The 17,786-nt window shown below is 55.9% G+C and overlaps 1 protein-coding gene across 8 annotated transcripts in view; it reads left to right on the top strand.

The window, feature by feature from the left end:
* Positions 1-17,786, top strand: part of SLC37A1 (solute carrier family 37 member 1) — an 81,697-nt gene that overhangs the window by 6,828 nt on the left and 57,083 nt on the right. For 2 of the 8 annotated variants that reach the window (XM_053903031.1, XM_053903030.1), the window contains exon 2: positions 15,015-15,247. In XM_053903031.1, the coding sequence (XP_053759006.1) occupies positions 15,192-15,247 (56 nt within the window). In that variant the 5' untranslated portion in view covers positions 15,015-15,191. Of the gene's footprint in view, positions 1-1,128; positions 1,149-10,867; positions 11,051-11,131; positions 11,780-12,050; positions 12,072-15,014; positions 15,248-17,786 lie in introns of those variants that run through there. The other 6 variants (XM_053903028.1, XM_053903032.1, XM_053903029.1 and 3 more) reach the window with 6 other exon arrangements.

Here is a 17,786-nt window from a genome sequence, read left to right as displayed (position 1 = left end):
AGCCGGGGTGGAGGCGAGGTGTCTGGAAATTGTGCAGACTGGCCTTGTCTGCTGGACAGCAACTCGGGAAGAGCTGCGGCTCCTCTGTGCTCTGCTCTCACCACCCAGCACATAGTAAGGGTTCGGTCAACACAAGCTGATCAAACTGAATGTTAGGTATCATTTTGTAACAGCACTGGAAGTTACGCAACATTGGAAAAGGGAAAGAAAAGGAAAGTACATCCAGTTTTTATTCTTTTTTTCTTCTGCTTTATGATCTGGGTTTTTTACCCCTCTTAAATCAGGTTTGATTTCCCAGGGGCCCTCTCAATACATTAGTTAAGTAATTGTAGCAGTGTGTGTGTGTGCACGGGGCCCCTGGGTTGGATATTAGGGGGCTCTGAGGAAAGGGAAATGTGCAGACGATTTAGGACAAATTCAACATTAATCCATGCTATGAAAAAAAAATTAGCAAAACTCTGATGCTTCGTGGCTTCATCTTGGACCCCTATTCTAAAAAAGATGTCACTCCTCTGTCCTAGTGGATATGTAAGATTGGTCCTACTCTGCCGTCACAGATGACGTTGGTGTGGCCAGTGATGGTGGAGGGAGAGCTCAAGGGACAAGGGGCTGCACCCTGCAGGACTTAAGGATGCATCAGGCTCTCTGAGCAAGGTGCAGGGAGGAGCCTGCGAGCTGAGTGACTTCTGCCGCGACGAGGCTTGTCCTGCCCAACTTGCAGAAAGGTCATGAGAACCAAAGATAATGAGGATGAGATGCTCTGGAAACGCCCAGTGCTGTAGAAATGGAACGTGTATATTTCGCTCGGGCTTTTAAATCACTGACCACGTACTCTTCGCTCCGTCCGGAAGAATCCGGAAGAATAACGTGTTCCCACATGCCAGCGATGTAGCAAAGTGATGCAGTGGTCACCCTGAACCCACTCCCCCGAATGAAGAAATGTATCCGTGTGAATATCTGCGTGCATAGGTCTCTGTCCACACCTCACATCCACCTGTGTGGGATTTGGTTGTGTGCGGGTTGAGGGTTCACCGACCAGAGGGAGGAACATGGAGACTAAATGCACACTACCGTGTTGCCTCCTAGAATGGCCGGCCCCGCCCCGCTCTCCAGCCCGGTGACTGCTGCCCGCGGAACCCGTGCCTACTGTAAGTCATGTCTCTCCTTTGCTAATTTGATGGGCAAAAGGGCATCTCATGGTGCTTTTACTTTGTATTTCCCGGAGTGTTCGCGAGGACAAGCACTTTTCCGCCAAAGGCTTATTCTTCACCTACATGAGCTACTGTTAATTTTTTAGATCATTTTTCTCCAGGACGCCCTCCTAGATCAGCGTATGCTGTTCTCTCTTTCTGAAACGCGATTCCCGGTTGTCATGTTTCTCTTCACCTTGAATACCCTACCCAGACGCAGCCTCCTGGGGGGCTGCTTTCCTACCTGCTTCGAGCCCCTGGGTCCCCCTCCCTTCTGTTGCGTTCCTGCCACAATCGCGACTGGTGCCTCCAGGTCTGCCTCCCTAAGTGCTCCCAGGGCCTTGACCCCCATAGTCTAGCACAGAGCCTGACACAAGGTCAAGGCTCAAATTATTAAAAATTACTAAGTGTTTTTTGCAAAGTGGGTAAAATGCAGTGAAGTATAAAGAAGAAAGGAGAGACGACCAGGAACCTCGCCTCCCAGGTCCGGCCGTTCCTGGCATTTTGGCGTGAATCCTTCCAGGCTTTTTAAATGCACAGATATTTGTACTTGATTGGAATGCTTTCATTTCTCACTTGCCATTACCATGTACCTTCTATGGCACACGTGTCAGAGCTTCTTCAGAAGTGTCTTACATTTTTTTTTAATGTTTATTTTTGAGAGAGACAGAGACAGAATGCGAGTGGGTTAGGAGCAGAGAGAGAGAGGGAGACACAGAATCCGAAGCAGGCTCCAGGCTCCGAGCTGTCAGCACAGAGCCCGACGCGGGGCTCGAACTCACAAACCGTGAGATCATGACCTGAGCCGAAGTCGGACACTCAACCGACTGAGCCACCCAGGCTCCCCACTTCAGAATGTTTTAAATGACCAAACAATGTTTTGCCTTGAGGATATGTCAAAATTATCTTCATTCAATCAAGGTTTGATAAAAGAATGAGTGGAAATGTTTAATACAAGTTTGAAGGAGGTACAGAGCGTTCCTTAAGGAGATTGTACTCCTTTACGTTTTTAAAGAAATACCTTTTCAGCTGTCTTTTCTGGGCACCCCCTTCAGTCCCTACTCTGGGGCGACCATCAAAAGTGCTTCCTCGGCTCTGGGTGCGAGCCTCGCCTCTGCTTCGGGCCCCGGTATACCTGCGTGTAACTGTGTCTGTCTCTCCCTCCCGGGCCTGGTCTTTAATGATCCAGCTGCTAGGAGAAGCCTCTAAAAGGCTGGGGGCCAAGCACAGTAAGTAGTCAGGAGAGCTGCGGGATCGTTTCCCTCCCCCTCCACAAAGAGGAGAGCCACAGAGGGTTGAAACACCACGTGAGCGCTACAACTTGGCACTGAAATCCTGGCTGGGACCCCCTGTGGGCCACCCCGGGGGTCCTGGTCGCCACCCGCGCCACTGCCGCCGTTTCTGGCACGAGGGGCAGGTTCTCAGTGCGGGGACCCTAGAAGTTTCCCCACCGAAACGGGATGGAAATGTAAAATCCCACGTCTACTAAGCAAGGTCAGTTGGGCGAAGACGACTTCATCTCACCAGTGTGCTCCTTTGATTGGCTCCGTAGAATGTTCAGAATCCTGTTTGACTCACAAAAGTTGGGATATCAACAAAATGCATGACTGTTTTTTCTAAAACACTTTTTAAATTTTTTTAAGTTAAAACTAGAAAATGTGTAACCTGTTTAAGGATCTTTGGGGGGATTTGGGGGTTTCGTGGCTTGAGGTTCTCTGTCGTTTCATGCCAGCTAGATGGTGAGCGCCCTGTCCTTTCCCTCTGTGTAACAGGGACAGTGTCTTACACAGAGAAGTGCTCAGTGACCCTGCCTTAGAGGAGGAAACACTGAGGTATAAACACGTTCGGGAACATTCCACAGTGGCACATCCAGTAAGTGCTGATCGGCCCAGCGGCGATCGCGAGGAGCACGCTTGCGGGAGGAAGGTGGGCGCGGGCAGCCAGGCCACTCTTTGGTACCCGGCCACTGACGTGGCACACTGCACGTCCCCTCACAGATGCACCCGTGTCTGCCAGCAGGGGGATGGCTGTGAAGGAACACATAGGCGCCCCGTAGCACATTTGGCTTTAAAACCTCTATTAGCTCTATGCCCCCGAGCCGAACCTTAACACGACTTACATTAAAGATCGGGGGCAGGAAATCAAATTCCATTTTTATTTTATTTTAATTTAAACATTTTTTAGGATTCTTTATTTATTTCAAGAGAGACAGAGACGGTGTGATTCGGGAGGGGCAGAGAGCGAATCCCAAGCAGGCTCCGTACCGTCAGCGCAGAGCCCAACGTGGGGCTTAGACGTACGAAACCGTGAGATCTTGACCTGAGCTGAAACCAAGAGTCGGACGCTTAACCGACCGAGCCACCCAGGTGCCCCGAACTCCATTTTTAGAAGAAACTGGCAAATCCACAAAATAAGCTGCGGAGAGGGACTTTGTAGTTCCCTCTTACCCAGCGCCCAGCGTGTGTCCGGGAACCGTCACGCATTCATGCCGATGGGCCGTGTTTGCCAGTATTTACGGTGGAGCCACTGCACGCTTGTGACCAGTCAGCGTCAGGGGTTCAGCCAGGGTCCCCTGTGTGCCAGGCTTGATTCTAGGTGCTAAGGATTCACGGTGGACAAACAGGTAAAAAAAAAAATCTCTGCCCAGGTGCCATCCTAACACGTGACCTCCTTCGCCCTCACGTCGGCCCCAGGGAACCATGGGTGAGAGCTGACGCTCGGGAGGGTAAGGTGATGTTCCCAGGGTGCCCCTCCAGTAAGGACGGGCCACCGCCGTCCATTGTGTTCGTTAGCAACAACGCGGATAATTGAGCAGAGATCACCTCGCTCGCCGCTGAGCGCCCCAGAGCTGCCAGAATTCTGAGTTTTTGATGAGTGGAGATAAAATGAAGCTTCTCTTCTCCGAGTTAAGTGAGCCCCGCTGATTTTACCTCTCTAATAATGGTTAATGCTTGGATGCTTTCTAAGCCTGAGGCATTTCCTCAAGCTCTGAAGCCCAGAATCGCCAGAGCTGTCTCCGGGGAGGCCTTCTCTGGGAACGTCTGCCTCTGCTCCTTCCCTGGAGCATCCTGGCCTCGCCTCCCAGTTCCGATTCTGCAGACACTGAGCTCTCGGACAGGAGGTCCTTGTTTTAAGCCTTACTTCTCATGGCAACCCCAGCCCCCGAGCACAGGGCTTATTTCACACACAGTAGGGTCTCATTCTTCGGTTCTTTGTCATGAAAGACAGAACCTCCCAGTAGGTGGAGCGACTCCTCCCTGCAAATTGGGGGGGGGGGGGTGTGTGACAAAAGCTGACCCCTCAGGTTGGATCTGCCCACCCTCGTCCTCTCTCGGGGTCACTCGAGTCACAGACACGCTCACTCCATCACGCGCACAGATTGGCACCAATAGAAATTCGTGATCTCGTTATTTTCTGTCTCTCGGCACCTGCTGCCCTCCCCCAGCATTTGCTGCCCTTCCGCTAAATCCTCTGGATTGTCCCCAAACACCAGAGGCCACCTCCTCCCTCTTCACTTTCAGCCCCCGACTTCACCTTCTGCAAGAAGGGAGAGCAGATAACTCTCACCTCCCGCCTTCCCGCCCACAAAATGATCTCTGTCTCCATCTGTCCCCATCCCGGGGCTCATTCCTCCGCGCGTGTTTTGGATTCCTCGTCTTTCTGCCTCTGGAGGGCCCTGTGTCCTTTAAGCTGACAGCCCCCTGTCCTGTGCGCACCGACTCCCACTCCCTCTGGTGGCTTCTGTAGGACGGGCGTCTCCTGAGAGAAGTGGCTGGTTCCGGGTCCGGGGCAGACGTGTGAGGTGAGCCCAGAACGTGTTGTCACACTAGAAAGCAAGGACGCTATCGGGGGACCAGGTCATGGCGGAAGGAGTCGGGAGCCAACGAGAAGAGGCCGGAATGGGTGAATGAGGGGGGCGAGGGCAGCGGGTCAGAGCACAGCCAGGCGCCGGCCACCGTGTGCGTAACAAAAGGGCAAAACAAAGCGGGAAGAAACTGTTTGGTGACGTGGGGAAGAACGCTAGAAGACCTACATCTTATTTTGCAAACTGGCCACTAAGGAGTTCCGCATTTATTCCTCCTTGCCTGTATGCACCGCGCCTCAGAGCTAAATAATTGGTGAGGGGAGGCCCGTCCTTGTAGACACGTGCTGCCAACAGGAAGACGTCGCGGGGTGAGGACCTCACAGTTTCACTGCTCCTGCGATTCTCACCCCCGGTGAGTAACCAGCTCGAGCCGGGGACATCTGCTGTCGTGCTTGCTGTGCTCCTCGCTGCCCGAATCTGCCCCCGCCTCGAGGCCTCGCCACCCAGCTCAGGAAGGGCAGGGAGCAAAAACGACATGTTGGACCACATCGTGAAGACGGAGTCTGCACCGCACGGTGTGGGACGCTGCGGGACAGACAGCGCGGACTCTGCGACCAGAGCGCGGGGCAGAGACAGAGGTGCAGGGCAAACCTCCAGATGGGGAGACCTGGGGGACACATCAGGACAAGGCGCGTGTGGACTGTTTGGAACCCCATTTAAAAACAGACACGATAGCGGGGTGCCTGCCAGGGTGGCTCAGTCAGTTAAGCGTTGACTCTGCATTTAGGCTCGGGTCATGATATCACGGTTCCTGGGTTCAAGCCCCGCGTTGGACTGCACTGGCAGCATGGAGCCTGCTTGGGATTCTCCCTCTCCCTCTCTCTGCTCCTCCCTTGCTCGCTCTCTCCCTCTGTCTCCCTCTGTCTCCCTCTGTCTCCCTCTGTCTCCCTCTGTCTCCCTCTCTCTCCCTCTCTCTCCCTCTCTCTCCCTCTCTCTCCCTCTCTCTCCCTCTCTCTCCCTCTCTCTCCCTCTCTCTCCCCCTCTCTCCCCCTCTCTCCCCCTCTCTCCCCCTCTGTCTCCCTCTCTCTCCCTCTCTCTCCCTCTCTCTCCCTCTCTCTCCCTCTCTCTCCCTCTCTCTCTCTCCCCCTCTCTCTCTCCCCGTCTCTCAAATGGACACACTTTAAAAACAAATACAATAGTGAGAACGTAGGGAGTCAGGGAGGAGAGAGAGCACAGGCTGGGTATTTGATGCTGTTATGGGGATTATTCTTGTTTGGGGAGCCACGACGATGGGGTTGTGGTGGTGTTTAAAACCCTATCTTTTAGAGACACATCCTGAAAATTTGCCGATGAAATACGGCAGTGTCTGGGATTTGCGGCAGAACGGTCCTGGGACGGGAAGGGGGTCGACAGAAGGAGGAGGCCCAGTCGGCCACGTGTTGGCAGTGGATGAAGTGCGTGATGGGCCCACGGGCTTCACTCTCATGTCCTGTCCCCTTCCACCTGTGCTTGGAAACGTCCAGACGCCTCAAACGTGCCCTTCCTCCTCCCCGGGTCCTCCTCCAGCTTTGGGTCCTTCTCTCTCCTCCCAGGCTCAGCGAACCCTCCTGAGATGGTCTGTCTGCTTTATGCTGCCTCTGCTTGCTGCTCCCACTCAGTCCCCTACGAAGGTCTGCCCGCCCCCCTGGAAGCTTCGGTCCCCGCCTTCTGGGCCAAGCCTGTAAACCCTGACTCCTGTGCTGCATCTGGCCTTCTCCCTCCCCTTCTGGAAACTGCCTTCCTCGGGCCCTTGGACGTCACCGCCTGCCGGCCTCTCCCACCACTGTGTCCGTGGCTTCCAGCTTCTCCTCTCTGTCCGGCCCCTGAATGTTGGCCTCCCTGGGTTCCGTCTTAGCCTCCTGCCTGGGCGAGCTTCTCCCCTGCTGTGCATTGCTGTCCACACCCAGCCGCCCCCACCAGCCTAGGGTTCTTCCAGAGACTCTAAAGCCACACATCCAGCCCCGGTCAGCATCTGCACTGACGGGTCCCCTGGGCCAAATGCTCAACAAGTACCAATATGTGCCTCTCCCGCCTGCCCCCCAAGTCTGTGTCCCGCATCCATGCCTCCCTAACGACTCCGCCACTCACTTAGCTGCCCAAGTCAGGCATGTGGGGGCCAGCCCTGCCTCCTATCTCTCCGTTGCCTCCTTCCTCTGGTCTCGTAGATCTTTCTCCAACCCATGCTCCCCAGCAGCCATATCTCGGGCCCGGACAGCCACAGGAGCGGCTCTCTTGCACCCTGTATGTCCCCTGTTATCACGTGTAACAGTGCTGTGATCGCTGGTTATCTGTGTGACATGTTCCCTAGCCGGGTGCTCTCTGAGCATCACATCTGTCTCTGCCTCCCAGAGCCGTGCTGTGGCAGTGGGGCCCCATCGCCTCTACCTGCCTCTTGGCTTGGGTCAGTGGGAGAGTAGGACTTGAGGGAGAGGACTGTTCACTCCCTGCTCGGTCCCTGCCAGGCCACCGCCAGACAGCAGTCCTCCCCGCTCCCAAGCCCCAGCCCCCTCCTGCCGAGCACCTCTGGCCACAGCCTCAGCTCCGCCTGCCATGCTAGCAGCTTCCTGATGTTGCTAGCCTAAGGATGCGTTCCCCCATTAGTTTCCCTACACCCTGTGCCCTGCTCGAGCTTATGGAACGCCCCCCGTACCAGGCTCTGCCCCCTGCCGCACACATCCTTGTCCTTCCCGGAGCCTCAGAACGTGACCTGACTTGGAAATGAGGCTGCAGATGTAAATAGTTAAGATGAGGTCATGTTGGAGCGGGGTGCACCCGAAATCCAACGACTGGTGTCCTCATAAGAGGGGAGACATGGAGACGCAGCGCGACGACCGGTAGCTTGGAGCCTGGCGTCCGCAAGCTGAGAAACCCCAAGGATTGCCAGCAACCCCGGAAGCTAAGAGAAAGGCCCGAAGCACATTCTTCCCTGGAGGCTCCAGAGGGAGCACAGCCTTGATCTTAGACTTCCGGCCTCCAGAGCTGGGAGACCATAAACTTCTGCCGTTCGAAGCTACCCAGTTTGAGGTACTTGGTCACGGCGGCCCTAAGAAATGCCCCTTCCTCACGCTCATGTCGATTTGCTTTGGAGTGCACCCGGCCTCTTGCTCTATGAACTTTTCAGAGTCAAGGCCCCTTGCTGACTTGGAGGCCTCAGCGCCTGGCACAGGGCTGGCTGCTCTAGGCAAGCAGTAAGCATCTGTTGGATAAGAAAGAGCTTGCCCCTCGTTTGGTCTGCGGCTCTTTTACCGAAATAGCATCAAAACATTGACAGCAAGCATGGAAGTTTGGGGTTAAAGCAGAGGCCGCCCCCCCCCCCCCCCCCCGCCAGGCGAGGTGTGTTCGGCTGACCAGCCCCAAGTCTGGCCGCCCTGGGTTCGTCCGTGTGGAGCCCTGGCCCTCGGCTGTGTCAGTGGCCCCCCGAGGGCACACCGCCTGTGGCCTGGCGCGCCTGGTCACGATTTGGAAATGCTGGATATGAGAAGTTCAACTGGATTGGAATTCGTTCTGTTCTCCTAAGAAATTTCCACGTGACGTGTCAATGAAAGGAAAGGAAGAGCTGTTAGATTCTTTACAATTTCAACTGTTGTAAGATCTGTGATGGCAACAAATGGCTTTAAAATTATCTGGTCGCACAAAGAAAGCGTCTCAGTGGTGACGTGCGAGCTGCGCCCTCCGTCCTGAACCTGCGTGCGGCGCCTTCACCGTCAAGCCTGGTGCGTTCTCATCGTGAAGCAATCACAGGTCTTCATTTCAAAGTGCGACCTGTCTTATTTGGGGAGTCTGACGCAAATTTGTTATCTCCCCTAATCCATTTTTAGGTGTTTCTTATGATCGCATACCCGATTAATATTTTATAAAAGATAAATATTGTCATCATTTCTAAAATTAAAAGACTGACACTCTCAGCAAACACCATGAAGACCGCCCGGCTCCCTCCGGTCTTTCTGTGTGCCATACAAATACCACTTTCTCTGAGCGGAGGTGTTGTGAAAACCGTCAGGAGACGCCATCCCTTGGCACCGCCTTCCTTCACGCAGCTGGCAAACAGAGACCGGTGTCTTCTGAGTCAGGGCTGGACCCTGAGAATCTCTCCAACCCCAGCCCGGGGGCCAGGAGGTAGATTTAGAAATAACTGGGACCAGTTCCTGGTGATAAGTCGGGATAAACTGGTTTCTACTGCCCCCAGGAAACGCAGCGCGGACTAGGAAGACGGAGAGTGGATCCGGCTGGCAGAGTTTGAGCCCACCGGGACCGGCTGAGGTCAGAGGGCAAGGCAGAAACGGCCTTGTGTGGGAGAAAGCACGCCTCTTGGAAGCGACAAAGCTTGGGCAGGAAGCTGTAAGCGCGGGTCAGGGCTGTTGTCCCGCTACTAAAGGACCAGGTCGTGTTCCTGCGGGCCAAGGGGCGTCGTGAAGGGTTTTCGTTGGGAATGACAGGATCCCAGCTGCTTCAGGAGGGCGATTTGGTGCAGCTGGGAGAGTGGGTGCCTGAGGGAGAGCCTAGAAGTGGGGGGAGGGGACAGCTAATGCACATGTTCAGTGACAGACAAGGAGCCCTGAGCAGACCCTGCAGGAGTACCAGAGGAGGGGTGACCTAGGACGAGCTGGGAGCCACACTGGGCGGGTTTGGGGATCACTCAGAATGGAGAGTCAGGAAAGGGAGAAGGGACTGGCAGAGACCCTGCCAAAGGCAGAGAGACGTTGAGGGGCCTGCGGCCATCCCCAGCAGGTGTCCTGTGGCAGAACCCCGGGGCCACCTGCAGCCCTCAGGTTTCCTTTCTGCATGGAGAAACTTTGCAGAAGCCAAGTAAGCGGTGCATTGGACACGAGTCAACTCAGCCAACAGAAAAGGGTAACAGTGTTCTAGAAACAGAACGGGGCCCCAGGGGAAACCGCGAGCCTGGCAGGGGAGGAGGGTGCTGGCCCCAGGGAGATGTTGGGCGGGGCAGGGCAGGTGGGTGTGGGCCGCTGTCCCTACAGACCTCAAGGTTTTCACTGGGAGGCCCTGGATTGTTTTAGCCCTAAGCATTGTTTTTAGTTTTAGCTGGGGGCAGCCACTTCCTGGAATTTCATCTGCAAGATGTGTTTTCTGCTGCGCTTTGCTCTTCCTGGGAGGTGCTCCTCTGGGAGCTGGGCTTGGATGCTCTGTGCCTACAGAGGGTGCTCTGTGGGTGCTGTAGGAGCATCATGGGGCCCTCTGGCGGCTGCCCAAGGTCAGTTGGGGGCCAAAAGTGAGAGCGGGATGCAGAGGACAATTGTTGTGGGGGGGTGGGGGGGGGGGACAGGGACCATGTGTGAAGACACCAGCAAGTGCAACGGGTGCAGGTGACTGGAGCCAGGCTGGGCTTGTCCGTCTAACCCTGTGAGCTGCCGTAGGTCATGCGCATCCAGACGTGATAAAAGAAGGCTCCCACTTTCACTTAATACGATGCTACTTTCCTGATTCTGACCCTTGAGAAGGGACGATAGGAATAAAGGCCAGTAGCCCAAGGCACGCCCTTTTTAGCGCTGGGCCTTCCCGCGGGACGCGTCGCTTTGTCTCTTTGCTGCTGGTCGGCAAGACCTGCCTTGAGGACTAAGGGCCCCGGGGGGGGGGGGGGGGGGGCTCCCCGTTGGTCAGTGGAGAACAAGCCAATGAATGCCCGGGAGCCCGCCGGCAGGTGCAAGGACACAGGACGGCCGCCGAAATACCGCCCGGGGGGATGGCCTGGGGGCCCCAGCAGCCGGCGGGCCGGCAGCGCCGCTCGCGTGGGGGCGCCCCCGGGGCTGTTTGGGACCCTGGACGCGCCCCGGGGCGGGAGCTGAGGCGTGGATAGAGGGGGGGAGGGAGGGGAGGATCGGAGGAGGGGGATGAGCCGGAGAGGGAGGGCCGCGCCGCCCGCCGCCGCCCGGGCCCCGGCGCCCCACGGCCCGCAGGAAAGTGAAACGGGCGGCGGGGCCGGCGGGGCCTCCGCGCGCCGCCCCAGGAAGTCGCGAGCAGGAAGCGCCCGCGGCGGCCGGGTCGGGCTGCGGCGCAGGTGAGGCACGGGGACAGGGCTAGGGGCTGGGCGGGGAGAGCGGCGCGGGGTGGGCGTCCTCGGGCTTGGCGGCGGCGCGGCACCTGCCGCGGCGGGGCCGGTCCCGGCGCGCCGGCTGCCCCCCCGCCCCGCCGGCCTTTGTGCTTGGCTTTGGCCTGGTCCCGGGAGTCTCGACTCCTTCCGTGCGTCCGGAGGGACCCGAGCGGCGCGGGGACCCCGGGCAAGTGGGGGCAGGGGCGGGCCGAGCGGTCCTGCGGGCCCCCCTCCCCACCCCGCCCCGGCCGCGCTGGCATTGGGGGACCGGGGCCGCCGCGGGAGGAGCCCCGCGCATTGTCCGCCGCGCGCCGGGGACGTGGGCGTGCCGCCGAGTCCGCCTCCCCCGGGACCGGCCGCCGGGGAGGAGCCGGCGGAACAGCCGTCCCGGAGGCTCGGGGCGCCGGCGCCCTGGGCCTCTGGGCGGTTTGCGTGCGGCGCGGCTGGTTCCCGGGCTCGTGAGCCTCCCGGCCGACGCGAGTGACAGCGACCTTGTGGATCGAGAGGGGAGCGCCGGGACGTCCCCCACCTGCCGACCACCACCCATCGGGCTCTTTTTTCCTCTTTCTCCCACCTTCCGGCCCTCCCCGCCCCAGCGGCCACGCGGCCCATCCCGGTGACCCGGCGACCGGGGCGCACCGCCCGGATTTGCATTTGAACGGAGGACCCTGGAAAGCCCCAGCCCTCGGCCCCCAGGTCGGAATTTCTTTCTAAAAGGGGAATGAATTGTAACGCCTGCCTCTCCTCCGGCTTCCCTGAGCTCGCTGCCGGGAACGTGCTGCCTGCCTCGGATCTGAAATCCTGTCAAGTTGTTTGAGTTGGTGACTGTGTTAGATTTCCTCCCAGGCCCCTTCGCTGGTGTCCTTGTGGGTCAAGGCTCCAGACCTTCAGTGTCTCACCATGTAGTCTTGAACCGGCATCTGCAGCTTCTGTTTTGTGCACACCTTTGATGTTCTGTCTGCGGGGGGAGGCAAGGACAGTGGTACAGGTAGAGGAGTCCTTTTTGTGTTTAAACCCCGGGAAACACACAGTGGCCATTGTCATTAATCTTTAATATGGAATAGAGCCTTTAAAGTACCAACCGCAGAAATTATTTTCTCTGGGAAGGAAGCTGTATTCGTTCTCTCTCCTCCCCTCCTCCTCCTTCTCTCTCTCTCTCTCTCTCTTTCAAGAAAAAAGAAAAACTTTTTTGGGGGAGGGGCATGCACTTCCCATCCATGTTTGTCTTAAAATAAGGCCCACTTTTAAAACTTTGTCTTTAAGTAGGTCATTTAAAATGTGCTCAGGGTTGTGTAGATCGTTTACAGCAGCACTCAGTTCTGGAAAGACCCTTTCCGCCTTACTCTTGCCATTACCTCCTTTCAGTCTCCTTATTTTTGCTTGGAAGAGCGCACGGAGCCACTGCCGGGCCACCAGTGGAGGGTCTGAGGCCGCCCTGGGGAACGCAGGTCTCCCTCGGGTCACTCCTCTCCTAGCTGGCTGGGTTGGGCTCTTCCAGAAGGTGGGTGTGAAAACGTGCCTGTGGCAGATTTTAACAGAGTTGGTGGGGGGTCCTAAAGTTGCTGTCTTTGGTGATAGAATGACACTGGACATTCTGACTTCTCTCCCGAATGTTGAGTTCCGGGGGCGCCTGGAGAGAACGACTGGGGGGAAAAGTCTGTCTCCTTTTTACGCGATTGGGCTGCATGCCAAACACAGGATGTCAAGCAGGTGCTTTGCCTCGTTCTTCTGTGCTCTCTGGAGGGGACAGGACAGCCTGGAGGAAGTGAGGTGGGAGGGAGGACGGGGCTGAGAGGATCTGGACCTGAATTTGCCCAGTGTCCAGCCCAGGCGAGCCATCTGTCCCTGCCGTCCTCCGTAGAAGGGAACGCCGTGCCTCACGGTGGTTACAGGAGTCCTCGCCGTGAACCTCAGAGGGCTCGGCCGGCTCTCCGTGGAACGCTTCTCAGTGGGCACCGCCCGGGCTCTGGAGGAAGGAGCCTCATTAAGTTGAGCTCTTAACATCGCGCGTGTAAAATCACTACCTTTATGCAGCTTAACTGCACTTGCTATGAGAATTACAGCCCTTGGCTTTCACCCACTGTACAGGGGGAAAATCCGCTGTTGTTTTAAAAAGAGATTGACGTTTTCTTCCCCTGCTGTTTTCCAGTGCCTTTTGGATTTTTTAATTTTTTTTTGAAATTACAGGTTTTACCAGAATTGAGATTGGTCGGTTGATTGATTGATTCAGGTGACAATAGAATATTCCTAGATAAGCCGTGCCTAGAGAAGCAGTGTTTGGACAGAGGAAGAAATCGGACTCTGACCATCCATTTTCAGGCACTGTGAAGTTAAAATCAAATCGTTCACTACGAGGTCATTGTCGCAAGATTGTTTCTCAAAATAGATTTAGGCTCAAGCAGGGGCCCACTCATTTTGAGCAGAGTTTTAGTAAAATATTTTGTAAATCTAGATTTTGAGCAAAAACATTTTTGAAGCATTTGTGGAGATTCATTTCACACATCTCTTGAGCCCTTGCTGCGTGCGAAGTTCTAAACCTCGGTCATGGGAGCGGGGCCGTCCCCGGCAGTCCTGGGCCTCCCTCATCCGTATTCACAAGAACACTAGCTGCTATTTACCAAGCATCTTCCACACCAGGCCCTGTGTGAAGGGTTTTCCACGGGCAATCTCCTGTCCTCTTCATAACAACCCTAAAATGTAGGTGCCATCATCCCTATCTTTTAGGCAGGGACCGCAAGGGAGCAGACAGTTTAAGCAGTGTGCCCAGGGTCACCCAGCCCAAGGCGGGGTGGCGGGGTTGGGAGGGGTGGTGCAGCAGGCTGGCGGAAGTTACGGCACAGTTCTGGCTGGAGCAGACTCACCTCTGCACTGCCTCCCTGGGTGGAGGGTTCAGGGTCGGGGCTTCTGGGATGAAAACTCAACAAGGATTTTGAATTTTTCTCTACCGTCATGCAGGGAGATCCTTGAAGAAGGTGTGCGGAGGAAGAAGGGAGGGCTGGAATGAAAGAGGAGGAGACGCCCAGGCACTTAGGAGCTTAGTGCTCCGACTCTCCTATTTGCTTTGCTTGTTTGTTATCCCGAGGAAGTTGCTTGAAGACGTTAAATAGATTTCAGCTGCTTTAGATTGAGATTGATGTTTACTCAAAGTAGCTTTTTTTGAAAAAGTATATAAGCCGGAGAATTTTTGGCCAGGGTCCTACAATGCACCGGGTACCGTGTTATTTAACGCGTTGGTCCAAAAGACTCCTTGTTGCCAAGCATAGCGGAGAGACTGGAAAATAACACAAGTCATGAGGTTGGCTTTGGGACAGGGGACAGATCTCCCTGGGGTGCTGGGGGTCTCTGAGGTGACCACAGGAGATGAGGAACGGAGAGGCAGATACGCAGTCGAGTTCCTTCCCGTGGCATTCGGTGTGTTTCCATTGAGCCGCGCGGCCACAGTTCAGCGATCGGTTTGCTGATCTGCCCTCTTGTCTAGGCCTGCGTTCCTCTCTGTTAGCGCGGCCCAGACGTGGCCTGGTCCGCGGTGGGCGGAATCGAGCGTGTCCGGGGTCCTGGCATGCCCTGGTAATTGAGCACGTGGCGTAGCCACCGGGCACAAGGCTAATACTAGCTCTGAGGAGCACCGTGGTTAAGAGCCAAGGGGTTGATCTGTACACGTCTCCCACGTGGAGGCGAGCCCTGGGTCGCCTGAGGCTTCATCAGAACATCAGGTGAAACTCATTCCTGTGATCTTTGAACAAGCCGTCCCCGAGGGCGGACACTCTGTGGCCGCCTTGCAGCGCTCACGGCGGGAGTTCCCCGTCGTGCTGGACGTCCAGCTTTGCCGTGGGCTGGCCGGCAGCCGTCCAGGGTGTTCCTTCAGCCGGGGACCCCACCGGCGTGCGCCGGTCACGACAGCCGACTTTTCCATTCCTCGTCCTCCTTGTAGAGAGCCGAGCCTCTGCTGGACGGAAGAGGGCCGGCGAGAACCAGCAGGACGCCTCGACGCGCTTTCCAGTCCGCGTGAGCCGCAGCGGCCAGAGGGAAATCCTTGGAGCCGGGGTCAGGAGCCTGTTGAGGAAGCATCCTGCCTTGTGACCGGAGCTCCGTGGTCAGAGCGGCGTAAATGGCTCCCCTCCCTGCCGGCATCCGCTTCATCATCTCCTTCTCCCGGGACCAGTGGTGAGTGCTGGCACCAGCCAGGCCCGCTGCCCTGTGCCGGGGACACCGCACGGCCGGTGGCGTTAGGAAGTCCCGTGGGCGACCGGCCTCCCTGCGACCTTTGAGTGGCCTGTCAGTGGTGCAGACTGTGAGCGGGATTGTTGCCAAACCGTCTTCCATCTTCGGTTCTGGTGGTGACGGTGTTCGGACCCCTTCACGGTCTTCGGTAGTTTCTGTAATGACCGCAGTCTGCACAGAAAAATGGCCACTGGCTCCCGGCAGGAGTGAAAGAAAAACAAGAGGGCTGCGGGTGAAATAAGTACATTAACTCCAAACTCAGCGAGTGGCTTAGCTGGGGCAGAACTTGCTGGGAGAAAAAGTTAGATGCAGACCCGAACACCACTTTCTGTTCTGAGAGCAGCCTCTCCTGGCATGTCCTTCTCATGGTGGGTTCAGGAACCCCAGGCTCCTTGGAGGAAGAAGAGGGTGAGGGCAGCCTAGAGTCAGGCTCTGCATTGTCCGGCCCGCCCTCTCAAAGGCTTCTCTTCCCTGCTGATCTCTATTGGGAAGAAACAAGATTGCCCATACCCTCTTAGGTTCTTTCTTTGGGGGCATGCGAATTAAACCACAAAAGACAAATATGATCACATATGTATGGGATCACATATGTATGCAGAAGGACACTTGAGTTGTCCTAGGTGGCTGTGCTTTCGGGCGGGGAAGAGATTTCGGGAACTCAAATGCCTTCTATTCAAAATAGTTCTTATGCCATAGTGGTGTATTCTGGACCCTTCTTCTCTGCCACGACAGCCCACTGGTGGCATCACACTGTTCCCTGCTTCTCAGGCCCCTGCTGGTTGGTGGGCACCCACGGGGTCTCCGGTGTGGCCACAGACATTTGCCTCCTTTCCAGAGTGGTTCCCGCGTCAGCTCACTTCATGTCTACCAGTAACCCGGCCACAAGCCTTTACACACTTACCTTTCATCTTCTGGGTGCTTCTCTTCCGTTTCTTTGTCTGTTTTGTAACTCTCTTTTGGTACAATGTTTAAACTCCCAGAGGAAAATTGCAAGGATATCACAAAGAACTTGGAAGAACCCCTGAATGTCACAAATTCTTTTTCTTTTTTCAGGTTGAGGCAGGGGTAGAACAGAGCTTCTCACACTTTAGCGCACGTGTAAATCACCCCGAGAACTTGTTAAAATGCGTTGCTGACTTGGGAGGTCTGGAGTGGGGCCAGAGAATCTGCGTCTCCCAGGGGATGCGGAGTCCGTAGACAGCACTTGGGGTAGCAAGGGTATAGAGTATCACTTCCATCTCTGCCTCAGACTTGCTCTTTGACCTTCAAAAGTTATTGAATCTTTCTGGACCCAGCTTCCTTCCCTGTAAAACGAGAGAGCTGGCTTTAAGATTCCTCCGAAGGGCTTTATGTTTTTCTCCCAGCATGCATTGCCCTTCCTAACAGCACCTTGATGTCCTTTGGGGACCTGACTTCCCTCCTTCATGTGCAGTTGTGGGAGTGACGCAGGCCGGCTGGGTCCCTGGACCCAGAGGGGGGCCCACAGGACCAGCCAAGAAGGGCTCTGGGTTTCACGCAGGATAGAAATGAAACGTGAGCCGAGAGGAAGTAATAAACAGAGTTTATTAAAGATACGGAGAGAGTGTGGATACAGACAGAGCATTTGGGAGACTCGGAGAGGAAAGAAGAGGGAGTCTCCTGTTTGCTTGGGGCCTGGGGTTTTTATTGATGGTGGTCTAGTGCCTGTGTCTTCTCAAAATCCAGGAACAAAGACCGAGACGAGTGCTTAGGTGTCGTCCACCAGTCACTGATGCCCTGGGGCCAGGGGTCTTGGTGAGTCCATAGTCTTGGGAAAACATTCATGCTGTGGATGAGGACCCGCCCAGTCACTCCTTAGATGTCATCTCTTGTGCTCGAAGAAGACTCCAAAGAAGTCATTAACTCCTTGACCTTGACAAGGAGGACATATGTTGCCTGTTCTGTAACAGGTGTGTAAGGCGGGGGTGTAGGCCTTAGCAAAAAACTAGAAACAGGAAAAAGACAGAAAAGAGCAGTTTTTTACGGGGTCCCTTTAGTTTCCCTGTCTCAGCAGGTGGGTAAGTCTCATGCTTTTGGGTCCGTTATGGTGGCCAGTGGAGGCCCTTGAGGCTCTGTTCCTGTGGCAGTTCTCACACACTCCATGTCCCCCGGGAGGCAGGGTAGGACCCAGGATGGGCTATTGGTCTCTCCTGGGACGTTCAGTCTTTTTTTTTTTTTTTTAATTTTTTTTTTTTAATGTTTAGTTTTGAGAGACAGAGACAGAACATGAGCGGGGGAGGAGCAGAGAGAGAGGGAGACACAGAATCCGGACCAGGCTCCAGGCGCCGAGCTGTCGGCACAGAGTCCGACACGGGGCTCGAGCCCACTGACCATGAGATCGTGACCTGAGCCGAAGTCGGACGCTCACCCGCCTGAGCGCCCCCGGAGCCCCCGGGACATTCAGTCTTGAGGGTCTTGAGTAGAGTGAACCTCGGGCAGAAGTACTCTTGAACTGCAGCTAGTC

This window comes from Panthera pardus, unplaced genomic scaffold, assembly GCF_024362965.1.
Source record: "Panthera pardus isolate Hobbes unplaced genomic scaffold, ASM2436296v1 HiC_scaffold_16, whole genome shotgun sequence".
Taxonomy (NCBI): domain Eukaryota; kingdom Metazoa; phylum Chordata; class Mammalia; order Carnivora; family Felidae; genus Panthera; species Panthera pardus.
The sequence above is the reverse complement of the archived record's forward strand: the minus strand, read 5'-3'. Positions and strand labels throughout refer to the sequence as shown.